The following is a 19,139-nucleotide window of genomic DNA, read 5'->3' on the forward strand; positions in this document are numbered from 1 at the left end:
AGTTGTCTTGGGCCACTCCTTTACACAATCTTTACTGATGATTTACCATCTGTTTTAGATAAAGCGAGCATTTCAATGTTTGCTGATGATTCTACTATATATTTATCAGGAAATGATATTGATGATCTAAACACTGAACTACAGAGAGAGCTACAGTCAGTGATGGACTGGATCAGGAGTAACAAACTGATTCTCAATGTATCTAAAACTACCAGTTTAGTGGTTGGAACTCATTTTTCTTTAAGTTCCAAACCAAAACTTGAACTCAGTATAGAGCAAACATTTGTAGAGCAAAGAGAAGAGGCTAAACTTTTGGGTGTGATGATTGACAATTGATTGTCTTGGGACAAACGCGTTCAGAAACTGGTAACTAAAATGGGCAATACCTTGACAGTTATTAAAAGGTGTGCAAACATCTTCACACCACAGACAGTTAAACAAGTCCTTCAGGCTTTGTTTTTTTCACATCTGGATTACTGTTCAGTGGTGTGGTCCAGCACTTCAGCAATTAATATGAAAAAATTACAAGTGATTCAGAATAAAGCTGCACGTGTGGCCCTCTCGTGTGGGTTTAGATCAAATGTTGATAAAATGCATGAACAACTCATGGCTTAAAGTTAAAAATAGATTTTTGTATTTGCTAATGTTTTTTTTACATAATGTTAGAACAAACCAAACACCTTTTACTTTATACACAAAACTATCCTTTAGTACTGCTACACATCATTATCCAACGAGGCATGCAGTAGGAGGGAGTTTTATTTGACCTAAAGTGAAAACTCAGTCAATTCAACGTTCAGTTAGGTACAGAGCAGTGAGTATATGGAACTCTCTCCCAACGACTATCAAACAGAACTCTAAGTATGGCTTTAAAAAAATCCTTTAAGACATATTTATTTCAAAGGAATTAAATATTTAATATAAAATAGTTTTGTATAGGGCTTTTGTTATTGTATTTCTTAAAATAGATTAATCTATTCGAAGTGGTGTCTTTTGTTTCATGTATTAGGCAAGGCAAGGCAGCTTTATTTGTATAGCACATTTCAGCAACAGGGCAATTCAAAGTGCTTTACAGAAAATCAGTTAAAAAGATAAAACACAAGTAAAAACAGTTAAAAATCATAATTAATTGCGTTAACTGTAAGATTTACTTATGATTTGTATTTTCAAATGTATGTCTGTGTGTGTGTAATGAAATGTCATGAGTATTGTCAAAGAAAAGATTGTAGGACCCCAGGAAGAATAGCTTTTAGTGGATGCTGAAGCTAATGGGGATCCAAATCAAACAAACAAACAAACAAATTGCATGGTGTGAGATGTGGCTGATCAGCTGATATGACAATATACAGCCATATGGGCTGTATTTATCAGGAATCTCAGGGCTTTAGTGCTTGAAGTAAACATTACTAAGAACACTCCAATTTGTAAAATATTGACTCAACGTTGACCCAAGTCACCGCTGTTGAAAAACTGCATTTTGACATTGCCGTAGTGGGGCTGATGATGCAGAGTGATCCAGCAAGAAGTTATCAATCTTTCAATCTATTCCGTGTCCGGCAGAATAGTTGAACCATTGTTACTGCAACACATTGTCAGTGGGCATTACCTGATAACTCCAGAGCTGTAAAATCCTGTCTCATAGTATTATAACCCTGAAAAGAACACAACCTCACCAGCAACTCAGTCACCATTCGAATTCCCTGTAACTCTAAACATGTTAGGACACCTCTGGAGCTCTCCTAAATGTTGGCAAGAATAGAAATCTCCATCTCCATCTTCGACCGCTTATCCAATATCGGGTTGCGGGGGCAGCAGCTCCAGTAAGGGACCCCAAACTTCCCTTTCCCGAGCCACATCAACCAGCTCCGACTGGGGGATCCCGAGGCGTTCCCAGGCCAGGTTGGAGATATAGTCTCTCCACCTAGTCCTGGGTCTTCCCCGAGGCCTCCTTCCAGCTGGACGTGCCTGGAACACCTCCCTAGGGAGGCGCCCAGGAGGCATCCTTACCAGATACCCGAACCACCTCAACTGGCTTCTTTCGACGCAAAGGAGCAGCGGCTCTACTCCGAGCTCCTCTCGGATGACTGAGCTTCTCACCCTATCTCTAAGGGAGACGCCAGCCACCCTCCTGAGGAAACCCATTTCGGCCGCTTGTACCCTAGATCTCGTTCTTTCGGTCATGACCCAGCCTTCATGACCATAGGTGAGGGTAGGAACGAAAATTGCGATAAACCAAATGTAATACCGCACCGGCTGCTCCGATTCTCCGACCAATCTCACGCTCCATAGTCTCCTCACTCAGCTTTATCAAAGAGGAAAGTCTTAAGCCTACTCTCAAATGTGGAGACTGTGTCTGCCTCCTGAGCCTATACTGGAACCTGGTTCCATGGGAGAGTAGCCTGATAGCTGAACGCTCTGGCTCCCATTCTACTTTTAGAGACTCTAGGAACCACAAGTAACCCGGCAATCTGGGAGCGCAGTGCTCTGGTGGGGTATAAAAGAGACTTCAGATATGGTATTAGGGGACCACTAAGGTCTATATAAAAAAGACTTCAGATGCAGTATTAGGGGACCACTATGGTCTATATAAAAGAAACTTCAGATATGGTATTAGGGGACCACTAAGGTCTATATAAAGAGACTTCAGATACAGTATTAGGGGACCACTAAGGCCTACATAAAAGCATCCGAAGAGCACCATGTCATGCGACCTTTAAAACAATATCCTCACCCCATATTAATAGATTCTACCTTTTAAGTTCTTACACGTCATCTACAAAGTGCTCCCTCTGTTTTAATCTCTCTCTCCTGGTATTTTATTGCTGCTGTCTAGGTGTGTTTGTTGGCTACATGTCAGAGTTTGATTCAATATTTCACATTATCCTCAGTTTAGAAGTCAGTGAACACAGTGAACCGTTTATGGTTAACTGAACAATGTGTTTACCATTTACAATGATGTATTTCTGTTATGAATCAACGGCTGACTTTTTCTGTACTTTAGTACTGTAGCACTGGTATGCTCAAACAAGGCTCAACTGAGGTTCTTTTTGTCAGCTGTTAATCCTTTTTTTCTGCAGTGCTTGCTTTGCTTTGATTTTCACTGCCATATTTGTATATGTTGCAGGTATTTTGCAGCATCCCGATGGAACGGTCCTGAAGCAGCTTCAGCCTCCACCCAGAGGTCCGCGAGAGAAGCAGTTTTACAGCATGGTAATGGTGATGCATTCATAACCCTCTATAGTCCCACATGATTACACACACAACACCATCAACACCTGTATAGTATATACTGTACATAGGGCTCATTTTGTTCAGTTTATATGTATTCATAAACATAAAAGCAAGTTTAGTAACATTATTAGAGTATAGTGTGAAAACCGTTTGAAAAGCTTAAAAAAAAAGGGAAAACTATTTTTCAATTGAAAAACTTTGCGGGGAGCTCCTTGCATGGAGTGAAACACCGTTTATCTGAACTGTCCACCCAAAGTAACAAATCTAATGAATCTACAAAGAACTTCTTTAATTTGAGGCCTTTTTGTCTTCAGTGTTAAAAAAATGTTGAGTAGTTTTATTGTTGATATTGGGGCGCCTGGATAGCTCACCTGGTAGAGCGTGGGCCCCATGTACAGAACCTCAGTCCTAGCCGCAGAGGCTCCAGGTTCAACTCCAACCTGTGACACTTTGCTGTGTGTCGTTCCCCCTCTCTCGCCCCTTTTCATGTCTAAGCTCTCTTATCAAATGAAGGCCTAAAATGCCACAAAGTTGACAGGACTTTCACGCTAGGTGAAAAAGGGGAGAGAGAGGGAAGGAAGACATGCAGGAAATCATCCCAGGTTGGACTCAAAATCCTGGACCTCTGCGTCAAGGCATACTCTATGTATATGTGCGCCTGCTCTACCAACTGATCCAACCAGGCCACAAGTTCTATCATTCATTGATACAGTATTACACACCTTCCCATAATACAGTAATGAGATAGACCTTTGTAAGGTATTTCGCTGTGTATTTAGAGCTGTACATGTGTTTGTATGAGCATTTACCTCTATTGTGACTCACATACTGACTTGTTCAACACAAAGTGAATGCACAGAGAAATGTGAATTCTTGATAATCAGTGTAAACATCGGACATTCCATATGGGTCTATGTAATCACAAAGTGGCACAAGTGTGTCTGTGGCTTCAGAGCTTCAGTGTTGGCTTTAGAGCTTAGCAGCACTGTCAGCCTCAGCAAGTCTCATACAAACAGGAGTGAGTCATGGTATCACGTCCGGCTGTCTCCTGACACAACCCCGTCTAACCTAATCCCAACGACACACACATCTCACACTGACCTGACCTCCTGCACAGGGTTGGAAATCTAGCAACTATAACAGGACATATTCAACAATATGGGACTGCTGTTATACTGTTCATGTGAAAACAGTTTATGCATATGCCGTGTTCAACGTTCACCATTTCATGCTACAAAATTCCGATTTTCACTTTTCATCAGAATTGTTTTCTCGTCGGGTAGAAAAGCCTCCGAAATAAGAGGGGTGTGTGTGTGTGTGTGTGTGTGGGTGTGTGTGTGTGTGTGTTGTGTGTGTGTGTGTGTGTGTTGTGTGTGTGTTGTGTGTGTGTGTGTGTGTGTGTGTGGTGTGTGTGTGTGTGTGTGTGTGTGTGTGTGTGTGTGTGTGTGTGTGTGTGGTGTGTGTGTGTGTGTGTGTGTGTGTGTGTGTGTGTGTGTGTGTGTGTGTGTGTGTGTGTGTGTGTGTGTGTGTGTGTGTGTGTGTGTGTGTGTGTGGTGTGCGTGTTGTGCGCGTTGTGGCGCGTGGTCGCGGGCTGGCGTGTGCGTGTGTGTGCGCAATAACTGGCTAAAAATAACAAAGTTATTGTATAACGCCAAGAGTACCGACTCGCGATCATCATCATTGCGTGTGTGTGATCTTGTCGTTTCTACAAAATTTTGACTTAGTATGATGTTTCTTTGATTATGTCAACAACTCCATGGAAACCATGCAAAGCGTGATACAGGTAACCAGGGAAGGTTACTTGTTGACTGCTTGTAGTTCAATGCATTCATCCACAGACATCATCTGACAAACCGCTCCTGTTCGGTCCCACCAAATAGTATTCATCCATCATGATGTTGGCTAGTTTCCCTTTCATTCCTATTTTATTGTAATTTTTTTTATTTCAACTGCAAGATGATGCTAGCAGCCGGTAACCTTTACATATAAATATCAATTGATCCTGTGTTTACTTTCTTCACTGAGACAGACAAAAATGAAGAGACTCCGTCAATTAATTTATAGGCTCAATTTAACAACACAAACCCCTAATATAATTATAGTATCGTTATATAGTATTATTGTATGTAAAAATTATTGTAAAACCCCCAATTTGGTTATCGTTATGAACTGTTTGAGACACATTTTTATAATTCTAAAATGATGCAAAAAAATAAACAAAGAATTTTTGGGGGGAATTTTGTCCTTTTTATTTGATTGGACAGCTGAAGACAGGAAAGGGAAGAGAGAGAGGGGGGATAGCATGCAGCAAAGGGCTGCGGGTCGGACTCGAACCCCGGGCTGCTGCTGTAACGACTGAGCCTTAGTACATGGGGGCACACGCTCAACCAGGTGTGCTACCAGGGCGCCCCAGAATGTGTATATAATTTGACTTAATAATTTTTTTTAATATACTTTGCCAGGAGAAACAAGGTAGGAGTTGCAGAGTAAGGGACAGGCAGTTAGACAGAGCGCTAAAGAGATGGTTATGATTAGATTTAATTGGTGTATGTACTGTGAATTTCCCTTTACCAGAACTTTAATTAAATCTAAGTTTTGCTCTCCAAACATCAACTGCACATATTTAGATCAGGGAGATCAATTTCATGCCCTTCGAACCCCCCTGCTGAGTTCATGGACCTTGGTGTTTTTTAGTGTTCATTTTGTCACCTATTTTTTATTTAGTCTTGTGCCAAATGTCCTTGTTAGTGTTATTCAAATTCTGTCATTCACATACAGTATCTTTTTTTGTTAGTCAGTTTTAGTCGTTTTAGTCAAAACATTTTAATCTTTTTTTTTTTTAAATAAATTATTTCTGAGATTATTTCTGATAACCATTTCAGTCAAATTGTGTTTCACACATTTCAAATATTGGTTAAATGTCATAATTATCTGACAATATAAATTTGTTGAAGGATTTTTGTTGAATGCAACTTTGTTAAATGCGTTTTATATCAAGCCACTTCCTTCATGCAAATACAATCGTACACAGACACATGTTAGATAAGAGCCAGGGCTCCTGGGCTCTACAGCACCTTGTTTCACAGACACATGTTAGGTAAGTGCCAGGGCTCTTGGGCTCTACAGCTCCTTGTTACACAGACACAAGTTAGATAAGAGCCAGGGCTCCCGGGCTCAACAGCACCTTGTTACACAGACACATGTTAGATAAGAGCCAGGGCTCCTGGGCTCTACAGCACTTTGTTACACAGACACATGTTAGATAAGAGCACGGGCTCCTGGGCTCTACAGCTCCTTGTTACACAGACACATGTTAGATAAGAACCAGGGCTCCTGGGCTCTACAGCATCTTGTTACACAGACACATGTTAGATAAGAACCAGGGCTCCTGGGCTCTACAGCACCTTGTTACACAGACACATGTTAGATAAGAGCCAGGGCTCCTGGGCTCTACAGCATCTTGTTTTGTTGCCAGCAGTTGCATAGCCTCCATTTCTCCGGTTGTTCTGCAAGCTGTTGAGCGGCTTCACCGGCAGGCTGAAAGCTTGTCTCCTTCCCTTGCCCGGGGCTACACGCTGTCGCGGCTTCTTTAGCAGGCTAAACCGGGCTTCCTCCCTCCCCCGCCCACAATGCTACCTGGATGTGTGACGGCTAGACAAAAAAAGGGACACGCCGAATCTCTGGGTTGCAGCCAAGCCGCGATTGAACCGCGGCACTCTAAACGGGCGCTGCACTAGTAGATGAAAATGGAGAGAGATTTTATCTTAGTTTTTATTTTATGCAAAACATTTTGGTCTCGTTTTTTTTTACAAATACAGTATAATGCATGTTAATTTAGTCTTTGTTAGCGTTTATGGACATTGGTGCAGTCTTGTTATCTTGAAAAAAAGGTTGTTGACAACCATATTTAGTCTGTCTAATCTGACAAAGTTAACACTAGTGTTTCTAACACCCTGCGTATGGCCATGTGTGTGTGTCTTAGGTGTATGCAGAGGACTGCTGTGATCCATGCCTTCTGCAGCTACAGAACCATCTACCCAAGTACTACGGGACCTGGTCCTCTCCTGACAGCCCCAATGGTAAGAGCCAGAACTTTGTGTGTGTGTATCTGTTATGTGTGAATCTTCACTGATCTCACGATCCGATTCGATATTACGATGCATCACGATGCGTCACGATGTATCACCTCCTCCGTATTATATTATATTGCTACACATGGTTTTCATTAGAGCCCGACCGATTTATCGGCGGGCCGATTTTAGGCATTTCCCGATCTGTCTGTATCTGCATTTATAATGGCTGATAAAAAAAAACATTTATAATGACAAATAAATTATTATGATAAATTAATATTTAAAAAATAAAAACGCAATGCCAACCATTTTATGAGCGTTGGCGTTGCATAGTTCGTCCACCAGAGGACGCTCTACAACGTCCCTGTTGTTAACACTGATTTTTTTTTTGTCAACGTGTTTTTGTTCAAAGGACTTTAAGTTTCAAATCTTAAGTTTGTATTTTATACATTTTATTCATCAGAACTTAAATATATGTTGATGTTCTGTTGTGACAATAAAACAAATTATTATCACATTATTTTAGTAATAACTACATATAACTTATGTTAGGGAAATGTGTTTATGTTTTGAAACGTGTTTCTTCACATTTCCTGAGGAACATAATTCCCTCTGCTCACTGTTAAGCCAAAGTAGGCTAAATAACAATACATTTTATTTATATTGTGCTTTACATGGTAGGCTACACAAAAGACACTTTACGGTAAAACCAGCACATTTATCACATAAAAAGAGATACAGTAATAAAACCAACACATTAAACAAGCATATTTAATGCAATTAAAACACAGTGTAGCCTACCACTTTGTAAAAAAGGGGAGTGACTAGTCGGCTAAGTAGATAGTTTTACATCCTTACTCATTCAGTCGGTCCGCTTTAGTCTGTTCGGCTTTTTCTCTCCGTTTGATAACAGCCGTATTTCCCTTTTTGCATATTCTTCATCTCTTTGTTACTTTCCATTAGAAGCTGCTGCTCATTGGGTGAAACATATGCTGCATGCATCTTCTCCATTTCTGCATCAGTAAATCTGTGATCAATACGTGGTCTATTTAAGAAAGCCGTGAACGTGCACTTATCCCAGCTATCTACACCTGGCTCGACATTGCTTCACCTTCTCTTCCTGGCTCGACAAACGTGCAACCAATTAAGCCGCGATGAGCGGATCACACCAAGTCAAGCTGTGCTTTTTCACTTATCCTGGATATCTATATTCTACTTTTGTGCAACAGGCCCCAGGTAACATCAGTAGGCAATAATTGCTAATGGTCCGTCCCTGCATCGATGCAAAATCGTCCTGGTCCGCATCGCGATACATCGATGCAATGATTAAATAAATAATAATAAATTAACACCCCTAATATCTATCTCCCTGTTACCCAAGTCCCGAGAGTTAAAGAAAATCCTAATTTTGACCAACGTTATTTGGCATAACATAAACAAACTATCTTGATTTTCCACCTGTGGTCAAGATGTATTCTGAGCAGGACAATTGACATTTGAAAACTAAAAATGTCAGTGTTCAAAATGGTCCAACCCAGTTTGGCATTTTTGTCCTGCATTTTCTTGTTATATACAGATATATCTACAACAAGCAATAAACCTATATACTGGTCTGGGTCTGCTGCAACTCTCAATGGGACAACTGGTTTAAAGCCCCATCAATTTCACTTTTAGGAACGATGGTACTGGTGCAATTTCAGTTAAATTTACAGCAGGTTAAATAAACTGCTAAAGGTAATGTAAAGCTAAAGGCTAGAGGTAAGGTCCTCCCACATTACACTGTAAACATTTCTCTCAAAAATGAAGATAATAACCCTCTTGTTGTCTTCTGGTCAAGTTTGACCCCTTTCAAAAAAAATTATATCGGAAATTTGGGTTTCTTTCAAACAAATTGTCTAAATAATAAAAATATAAATAATCAGTTCACTACTTTCATTGAATTTGGGTGTTTTTTGTCAGTTGTATAGCATTTGGAGAAAAGAATAATTGATAAAAGAAAAATGTCAAAAATAGACAAATGTCAATAAAAGTGACTAAAATGTGGAAAAATGCCAAACATTGGCAAACATTATTTTTTTTACCAATTTGGGATAAAAACCGACAATTTCAAAAGGCTCAGAAAAGGTCGACAAACTTTGAAAAAGCAAAAACGTTGATAAGAGGTTTTTCATTTGAAAATTTGCAGGTTGGCGGGAGGACAACACCAGAGTTAACAGGCAGATAAAAGTCAACGAGAACCTCCATCCTATCACATCTGAAACATTTCTTGACATCAGTCTCATATGAACAACCTAGTACAACTCCATACCACACAGCCTCACTTCTGTTTCCGTGCCTCTGCTCAGACCTGTACCTGAAGCTGGAGGATGTGACCCGACGCTTCGTCAAGCCGTGCATCATGGACGTGAAGCTGGGCCAGCGGAGCTACGATCCATTCGCCTCGCAAGAGAAACGGGAGCAGCAGATCAGGAAATACCCACTGATGGAGGAGATTGGCTTTCTGGTTCTTGGCATGAGGGTGAGTTTGGTGTTGAGGATTTTTAATCTACCAAGCTAAGGATTTCCAAACTCTGAGTGGGGGTTAATATAATAATTCTTTTTTTAGTTTGAAACTGGCGTATTTCAGTCTTAGAAATTACCTCTACTGGCACTCTTTACACCTGATCGGAACAACAACCAGGAAATGGATACGCTTTTCATTGCGATTAGAGTTTGATTAATGACTCCTATTCAGTGTTCGAAATTACATTTGTCGCTCACCGGCTAAGGGGACTAGTAGATAGATCGAGCATATTTCTTACCAGCCAAAATAGTAAATCATATATATATATATATATATATTCAATTCAATTCAATTTTATTTATAGTATCAATTCATAACAAGAGTTATCTCAAGACACTATACAGATAGACCACACTCCAGAATTGACAAGGACCCAACAGTTCTAGTAGTCTCCTCCAGAGCAAGCAACAGTGCGACAGTGGCAAGGAAAAACTTCCTTTTAGGCAGAAACCTCGGTCAGACCCAGGCTCTTGGTAGGCGGTGTCTGACGGGCCGGTTGGGGTCTATATATATATATATATATATATATATATGTATACTGTGTGGAATACAAACTTAGAGAAGATGCCAGAGCAAAATTTAAAGCAACACTATTTAAATATATTGATCGGTTTCTCAATTATTTATTATTTTGACAATATTTTCACCCGTAAATGTTAAGTTTATTTCTTAAGATCTATGTATTACATCCATTTAGACAACATACACGTCCATGTGTGGCGGTGGTGTCGCTGATCCTCTGCAGTTTACTCAGCAGAAAGCTCTGCTGAACTTCAGACATGGATGCTGTTGATGCTTGTTGTAGGCTCCTTTTGTATTTACCAGGTGTCATTGTTGCAAATGCCTGTTCAACTGGTTTGCCTAGAATTAGACCGGTTCAGCCCGGTACACCGGACCGGACCAGTGAGTCCAGAAATCAACCCAACTCGAGTGGAAAAACTAGCCAGTCTGGGAATAACAACCACTTGTAGAGTATCAAACAAAACCTGGTGACACAACTTTTGTACCAGAAATCAGGGGCACACTGCATTCATCCTGTAGGCTTCTAAAAGGATGTTTAATGTAGATTTGTATTTAACAACTGTGGCCATTTGGAGCTAAAAACAATAAAAATTTGGTCTTTAGGACAATTTTTTTTAGTCTCTTCTACTTAGGGCTGGGCAAAATGGAGTAAATCAAATACGTCAATGTCGATATTATACATATATTACCACGATATTGTTTGGTTGACAGATGGTGCTTTAACTAAATTTGTTTTTACACAATGAGTTTTGATAAATAACGATGACAAAGTGGGTAAAGGCAATGTAATAGAAAAGCTAGAACAGTCTGGTAAGTTCAGAAAAGGACATTGCTTTTCTCTAATGCAGCCTTTAAAACCAAGAAAAGACAACATTTACTATAATGATTCAAATCTAAGCAATATCTAGTCTCATAGTCTCAAGGTCTATATAAAAGAGACTTCAGGCACAGTATTAGGGACCACTAAGTCTATATAAAGAGGTTCAGATACAGTATTAGGGACCACTAAGGTCTATATAAAAGAGACTTCAGGCACAGTATTAGGGACCACTAAGGTCTATATAAAGAGAGTTCAGATACAGTATTAGGGGACCACTAAGGTCTATATAAAAGAGACTCGGATACAGTATTAGGGACCACTAAGGGTATATAAAAGAGACTTCAGATACAGTATTAGGGACCACTAAGTTTCTATATAAAGAGACTTCGGATACAGTATTAGGGACCACTAGGTCTATATAAAGAGACTTCAGATACAGTATTAGGACCACTAAGGTCTATATAAAAGAGACTTCAGATACAGTATTAGGGACCACTAAGGTCTATATAAAGAGACTTTGGATACAGTATTAGGGGACCACTAAGTAGTGATGGCCAAACGAAGCTTCATGAACCAGTGTCTTTATTTTCTGAGCCCACTAGATGGCGCTCTTGTTTTAAGAAAAGGCCTAAGCATTCTAATTCACTATGTTCTCAACCAATTCTGGAAACAGAGAGCGCCATCTAGTGGGCTCAGAAAATAAAGACACTGGTTCATGAAGCTTCATTCGACCATCACTACCACTAAGGGGTATATAAAAGAGACTTCAGATACAGTATTAGGGACCACTAAGGTCTATATAAAGAGACTTCGGATACAGTATTAGGGGACCACTAAGGTCTATATAAAAGAGACTTCAGATACAGTATTAGGGACCACTAAGGTCTATATAAAAGAGACTTCAGATACAGTATTAGGGGACCACTAAGGGGTATATAAAAGCATCCAAAGAGCACCGTGTCATGGGACCTTTAAACTACATCTTACAAAACAATGTACAAATTTGTCAGTGGGCACAGACAGAAATAACTAAAAAATGCATATAATTAACAGACCAAACAGTGCAACTTAAATAAGTATACACTAACACAAAGTTTTAAGACAAGTTGTAGATAAAAGCACAGTTTTCATAGCCGTACTCTTTTGGAAAACTGTATATAGAATCAAAATACTTCTTCAGCTAAATACCCCACCCATAGTAACACAATAACCAAAGTAATTGATAATGCCTTTCATACACACAGTGATGAACAACATGGGATACTGTTTAACAGCCTTGGGTCAATGTTTAACCCAGGTGATATGTGAAATATGATTACATCATTGACTGAGCTCAACAGCTCATCATTCACCATCTTATGTGTTTATCACATAGTACGCACACACACACACACCTGTGTAAATAGCTGTTGTTTATCTGAAGTGGTTTGGTGAGTACCTAACCAGACTGTTGCGGTAAACATGCATCATGTCGCTGTCTCATTATTTAGTCCACATGGGTCAAATAGATTTTCTTTGGAAAGGAAAGGAAGAGAGTCAAATAGCAAAGCGTTTATCACTTTGATCAGTTTCCAAGAGAGTCAAATAGCGAAGCGTTTATCGCTTTGATCAGTTTCCAAGAGAGTCAAATAGCGAAGCGTTATCACTTTGATCAGTTTCCATTGCAACCTACTGTCACTATCATCATCAGTAAAGTTTCCTGGTTTGGGTTTTCCTGCCTGCAGCAAGAAACAAACAGATACACCCAGTGAGCTACATTAACTGTTTCTGTGAAAAGAATTTCTATGAATTCATTGGTGTGTTCATAGTGGTTTGGAACACTGGGCATTGTTTAAAATTAGACTGATGCCAGTATTATACTGCAGTTTCAAAACTGATGTTTTTTCTAAACCTTACACTGCTGAGTTTAACACATTTTTCAACAAAACTCTTTTGTTTATTTAATAAAATATAGCCAAACCAAGTTCTCATAGTCCAGGAGCCTTTTATACATTGTCGTGTTTCTTTAGAAATAAACAGTGGGCCAATAGAGTCTTTAAACGCTTCAGATTTAAAGTTATTTGCTGTCAAAGTGACGCCAAAATGAATGGGAGTCCATGGAATGCTAACGGAAGTTGATGGCTTGTTAGCCTCAGAATCTCCCCATAGGAGGTACACTTTCCGGATGATTGCTTACCCCCTTGATTCCTGCCAATTTATGGGGGACGGGGATGTCTGTCGCTAGCAATGATGACTGAGTAATTAGTGACGATTCTCTATGATCAATCATTAGTCTGCTGGTTTTCACGTCACCCTTTGGTATCGCCTGAGCTCGCTTGGAACCTAATACTAAATCTAGTAGCTAGGACCAGGTACTTTTTTTCATAATGGAAAAAACAAAAAAGTGGAGTTTAGGCGAGTCAAGCACGTACCATTTTCTAGTACATGTAATGGAAAAACGCCAATAGACATCATGCATGGATTTTCTTTTGCTGTTGTCATTTTTTTTTTAAATAATTGTCTTATGTCACTATGTACACCCTTCAAAAATACAAACTTTTATAGAGTGTCACATAGCCTGCTAGGACATGATCTAAGACATTCAAACTAAAAGGCAAAATTACTAAAATAAAGTAAATTGTATGCTCAACAAATTTTAAAAGCCCTTTGAGGCAAATCTGTGAACTCTGATACTGGGCTATATAAATCAAATACACTGAATTTATGAACAAAACATATTAAGTATAAATTTAAAGTATTTCACCTATTTAAACTTCTTTTTATACATGAAAAAAAGGTTATTCATCAAACTCAATGGGTAGAACAATTCAGTCCCAGAAAGTCCACACTGCTAAGGCTGACACATTTATCCACAGACACTTAACGTACCATCAACTTACATAAGAGGGACAGAGAGAACAGAAGCCTCTTCAGCACGAGTAGTGGATGAAGATAGGGGTGAGGGTGGGTGTGGGTGTTATTCAGGGCTGAGAGCAAGTCATGACTTGTGTTTTGAGAAAATGAGTAACTTTTCTGATTGCCAGTGTTTGTGTGCCTGAAGAAACAGTCCACTGATTGATGGTTTGTCCTTGAAGACTTGGCAGTGTTTGCCTAACCTGATCCTCACCTGATCCCAACCTGATCCTTAACTGATCCTCGTAGTGTAAAAAGCTTTATGGCTGTATGGCTCCACCTGTCATAAATACACCGTCCACTTAGTGCTCTGATATTTGCGTATATCGTCTCTATGGAGACTGGTGGAGATTAGCGTACTGAAGGTGAACTTGATGTTAGAACAAGAATAAACATTTCATTTAAAACGTTAAGCTCACTTAAACCCTGCACATAGCCAACATCTTCTTGCAGGAAACGTATACTGAGGAGAGGGCTGAAATTACCCGTATCTCCTAATGTGCTTTAGAGGAAAAACATACTTCACTTAAAGTTGCCTTACTCCATATTTTTTGTATGGACAATTAATCAAATGACTCTGAGAATTATTACCAACTCTACAGTTCCTCTCAGCTATACAGAGCTTTTTATCCTCTTTCAGAACATTGCTTTGGAGTAAGGATCGACCGATATGGATTTTTAGTGTCAATTCCGATACCGATTTATTTTTTTTTATTATTTTTTTTCTTTCTTCCATCAGTCTTAGCCGGTGACCGGCTGCCGATTTTTTTTGAGCGGATATTTGGAGCCGATACTGCTTTTGCTCCCTCAGTTTATATCATAAATCTGCACGTGAACTGCAGCGTCTCCAGCAGCACAGAGCTGCCTGTGGACACCTGTCTGTAAATAATGCTGGGAACAATCTGCAAAATAAATATCGGCCCGATATATCGGCCGGACGCTAAAATCGGTCTATTACTGCTTTAAATTTAAAATTTAACTTTAATTTTTGATTCAGTTCCAGCAGCAGTAGGCAGCTGTTTTCAGTAAAAAAAATAAAAAAGCTCCTACATACTACCTGCTCTGCAGACACACAGTTAGAGACTCATCATCTCATTAGTGATGTCCACATTTGTGACAGCTATAAAGTACTAAGGTAGTAAATGTCTCAAAATTGGAGTACAGTAGTTTAGCAGTACACTACACTGTATATATCCATCTGACATACAGTATTAGGTGTCTTGCAAAGTTTGGTCTCTCTCTACGTAGTTGATTTAATCCATTTTTAATGGTTTATTGTCTGTGAATTATGTTGTCGGTACAGTAGGAAGTTTGTAAAAATGGGCCCACAGGTGGGATGAATGGAGCCAAAGAGCAAATAACAGCCCAAGGTGTAATTTAATCAGATGGTTGCGAAAAACCGGGAGAAATCCATTTTTGTACCCTAGAACAGGCAGTTTGGAACAGAACGTGCATGGCACTGAGCTGGGAAAATTCCCATACTAATGTCTGCTATCTGTTTGTTTAGATAGAGAAGAGACTCGTTAGTGCTAATGATCTTCCTGATGGAAGTAAGATAGTGTGGGTGGAGAGAGTTAGAGAAAGATGGAAGATAAAAAGGTGATTAAGTGTAGTGCATAGGAGAGAATCCTTCTGGTCTAAATGTAAGACCCTTAGTGTTCTTCAAACGTGGCTTTTTACATACAGTGGAGAGTTAAAACCATGATCTGCATTAATAAGACTAGCCTAGTCATCGAGTCATGTGATTGCAGTTACATGAGGTAACTGCAAATCTGTCTGTCTGAGGAACCCTCCCAGCATCCATTTGGGCAATGATTCATGGATATTGATTTGTGAGACTCTCCTTGAACTACTTTTTTTTTTTTTTTTGTACAAACATTAATTTTGTTGCCTTTTTTATCATCAATAAGGATACTGTAGGTAACTCTTAAATTGTGATAAGAACACCAGCAGTATCCATAACCTACATGTTCTTATCTGAAATCATAATTGTATTACCATATTTTATTATAAATCTAAGAAATGAGCAATTTGTATCTGGTTATTATATATTATATATATTTTATGGTTGTGTGTGGTTCACCTTAACCCTTGTGTTGTCCTCGGGTCAAATTTGACTCTATTTCAGTTTTTTTATCACAAAAGAAATGGGCCTTTGAAATAAGCTGAAAATGTCAACATTAGAAGTATCAAATAACTCTGGAAAAAACATTTTTTAAAAAGCACCCACAACATTGAAAAAGTGACAAAAATGTCAGAAAAAGCGATCACTTTTTTTCATGGTTGACGGGAAGACAACACAAGGGTTAAAACATCTTGGTCATGATCTAGCTAGTCAGCTGTGCCAGACCCTCCTCCACAGCGCTGCGGAGCACTTTTGCAGGTTTGTGCGTAACCCTCCTGTTGTCCTCAACTCAAATTTGACCCATTTTCAAAAAGTTTCTATATCACAAATTTGTTTTTTTTTCCGACCAACAACAAAAAGAGACATGGATGATTCTCTACAACGCTCTTCACAAGTAAAATAAATGATCCGTTCCTTACTTTCATTGAATTTGGGAGTTTTATTTAATTTCAAAGCTTTTGAAGCTTTTGAAAAAAAGATGTGGTGAAAAAAGTGACAAAAATGTCAGAAAAAGCTTCAAAAACGCAGGAAAAATTCCACAAAAATGTCTAAAAACATTGGAAAAAGTGACAGAAAAACTTGGGGAAAAAGCGACAAAAAATGTCAAAATGTTGACTCAGAAAAACAAAAAGTTGCATGGTCGACGGGAAGACAACCCAAAGGGTTAAGAACTTGCTTGTAGCTTCCAAGAGGCCAACAAATCCAGACGTGTGTCAAATTGGATCAAACATCAGCAGGCTGCAGGCTAACAATAGCCTTTATGGTTTGATGTGCAGTCTCATCTGGTCACTTTGATGTGATGGAGGCAGGCGTGATTACAGCTGTGGACCGCTAGATGGAGTCAATGTTCAATCATTTAAAGAGAACCAGCACTTCGGTCATGGTCATGCCCGCTCAGCATGCATCTTAACACATGTGTTGCCATTCTGGGAGTTTTGAGAGATGAACACAATAACAGAGATTGTACACAGCTGTTACTTTCATGTGTATTGGCTTTTCTTCAGCATGAACAACTCTTTTCAACCTAAACCAGTTACTTTCATTACAGTTCAATATTTAAGACTTAATCACTTAATCTCATTACTGTGCAATATTTGATACTCAGGACTTTTGATACACCAAACTATATTTTTGCATAACGTGTATACAAACCCTTTATCTTTCTTACTTTTTTACTTTTATATATGTATATAATACACTGTATTATATACAGTGTATTATAGTATAGTATGGCACCACGTTTCCCCTTCTTTCTTTTTTTTTCTTCTTCTGCACTACTTACATTTTGTATTTTTTCATATTTTCATATATTGTGTTGACAGTGTAAAGGGGTTGCTACAGTCTTGTTGCACAGGTACTGCACTTGTGTGAAATGACAAAGACATTCTATTCTTGTTTTCTATTCGTGTAATTCTATAAATGATATGACGACGTATGAGGGAGGAGCTGAGAAATAGGAGCTGTGTCATTTGCTGTCAGTTCACAACTAAATTAATCTTTGTTCATTAATAAGACACATGTACGTATATGAAAAACAAAGCATATTGTGGGTTAAGGGACAAGGACCAACAAAACCACAGCGCACACACTCTTAACGTAATGTATTTTCTTTTGTTTCAGGTGTATAAGATGTGCAGTGACACATTTGACTCCTATGACCAGCACTACGGGAGGGGGCTGGCTAAGGACACCATTAAAGATGGTACGTGTGGACTCTCAAGCTATCACATGCGTAGTCACATGTATGCTGAGAGAAGAACAGCCAGTTAGATAACCAGCCAGTGTATAACTCTCTTCTCTCCCCTTTCCTTCCCCACCCTCTCTTCTCCTCTCCTCCAGGCCTGTCTAAATTCTTCCATAATGGGGTTAGTCTGAGGAAGGACGCAGTGTCAGCCAGCATCAGCAGAGTACAATGTATCCTCCGCTGGTTTGAGTCGCAGCACCAGCTGGCCTTCTATGCCAGCTCCCTTCTCTTCGTCTACGAGGGCCTCCCTTCCTCTTCCTCCTCCTCCTCCTCCTCCTCCCTTTCGTCCCTTCTCAGCACGCCGCCGATCAGCCCAAGTGCGGGGAAAACTGCCGCGTTGTCATTGGCGGGGGACAGCGGTCGACACAGGGAGGGGAAAAAGAGACAGGAAGGGGCGAGGCCCGAAGGGGAAGTGGCTGAGTACAACAACAACAACATTCAGGTTCCAGTGCCCTGGGACTACAGCCTGTCCACCATCTACACCAACCACAGGAGGGGCGGTCACCACCACTGTGCCAAGGGTCAGCTCCGCGGCAAGAGCGTAGACGGTGATGCTGTGCAGACGACGCTGAGCCCCGTTTCTGGAGATAACATCCCAGCACTGTGCGAAGAAGACAACTCTGCATGGAAACGAACAGGTGAGTCGCAGCAACCGCGAAACGGAAACAAATCCCAACTGGAAGGGAAGGATGAGGATGGAGAGAGGGAGGGCAGAGGCAGGAGAGAGGAGCCGAAAGGACGAGGAGGCAACACAACAGACGGTAGTGGAGAAGACAAGGGGGTGGAGGTCAGGATGATCGACTTTGCCCACGTTTTCCCGAGCGAGAGCCACGATCACGGCTACATCTACGGCCTCAAGAACCTGCTGACAGTGCTGGAGCAGATCCTCTGTGACGCCGCTTAGAGCTCCCACTCCTCCATCCTTTCTCTTTACCTCCTTACCTGCTCAGTGAACCGCTGTCTCCCTCCTTTCTTCTCAAAAGACAGAAACCTTTATTCGTCGCGAGGGACGAATCAAAGAAGTGAATATTAAAACCGAACTATCATCATCATCATCATCATCTCACCTGTTTGTGATGGCTCATCGGTCATGTGTGTGTTTGTGTGTCTGTCTGTGAGCAAGGTGGGGATAGTAGAGGCTGACAATTGCGTTCCTGGCGTTCCCACCG

General features: G+C 40.1%; 1 protein-coding gene across 1 annotated transcript in view; it reads left to right on the forward strand.

Annotated features, from left to right (window-relative positions):
* The window catches only part of LOC116704607 (inositol polyphosphate multikinase), a 30,303-nt gene extending 11,164 nt beyond the window's left edge, over positions 1 to 19,139 (forward strand). Inside the window, exons 2-6 of the mRNA XM_032540205.1 lie at positions 3,125 to 3,210; positions 7,214 to 7,310; positions 9,650 to 9,822; positions 17,847 to 17,928; positions 18,066 to 19,139. Coding sequence (XP_032396096.1) covers positions 3,125 to 3,210; positions 7,214 to 7,310; positions 9,650 to 9,822; positions 17,847 to 17,928; positions 18,066 to 18,874 — 1,247 coding nt within the window. The 3' untranslated portion in view covers positions 18,875 to 19,139. The remainder of the gene's footprint in view (positions 1 to 3,124; positions 3,211 to 7,213; positions 7,311 to 9,649; positions 9,823 to 17,846; positions 17,929 to 18,065) is intronic.

The sequence above is a fragment of the Etheostoma spectabile genome, chromosome 16 (assembly GCF_008692095.1).
Source record: "Etheostoma spectabile isolate EspeVRDwgs_2016 chromosome 16, UIUC_Espe_1.0, whole genome shotgun sequence".
Lineage (NCBI taxonomy): Eukaryota > Metazoa > Chordata > Actinopteri > Perciformes > Percidae > Etheostoma > Etheostoma spectabile.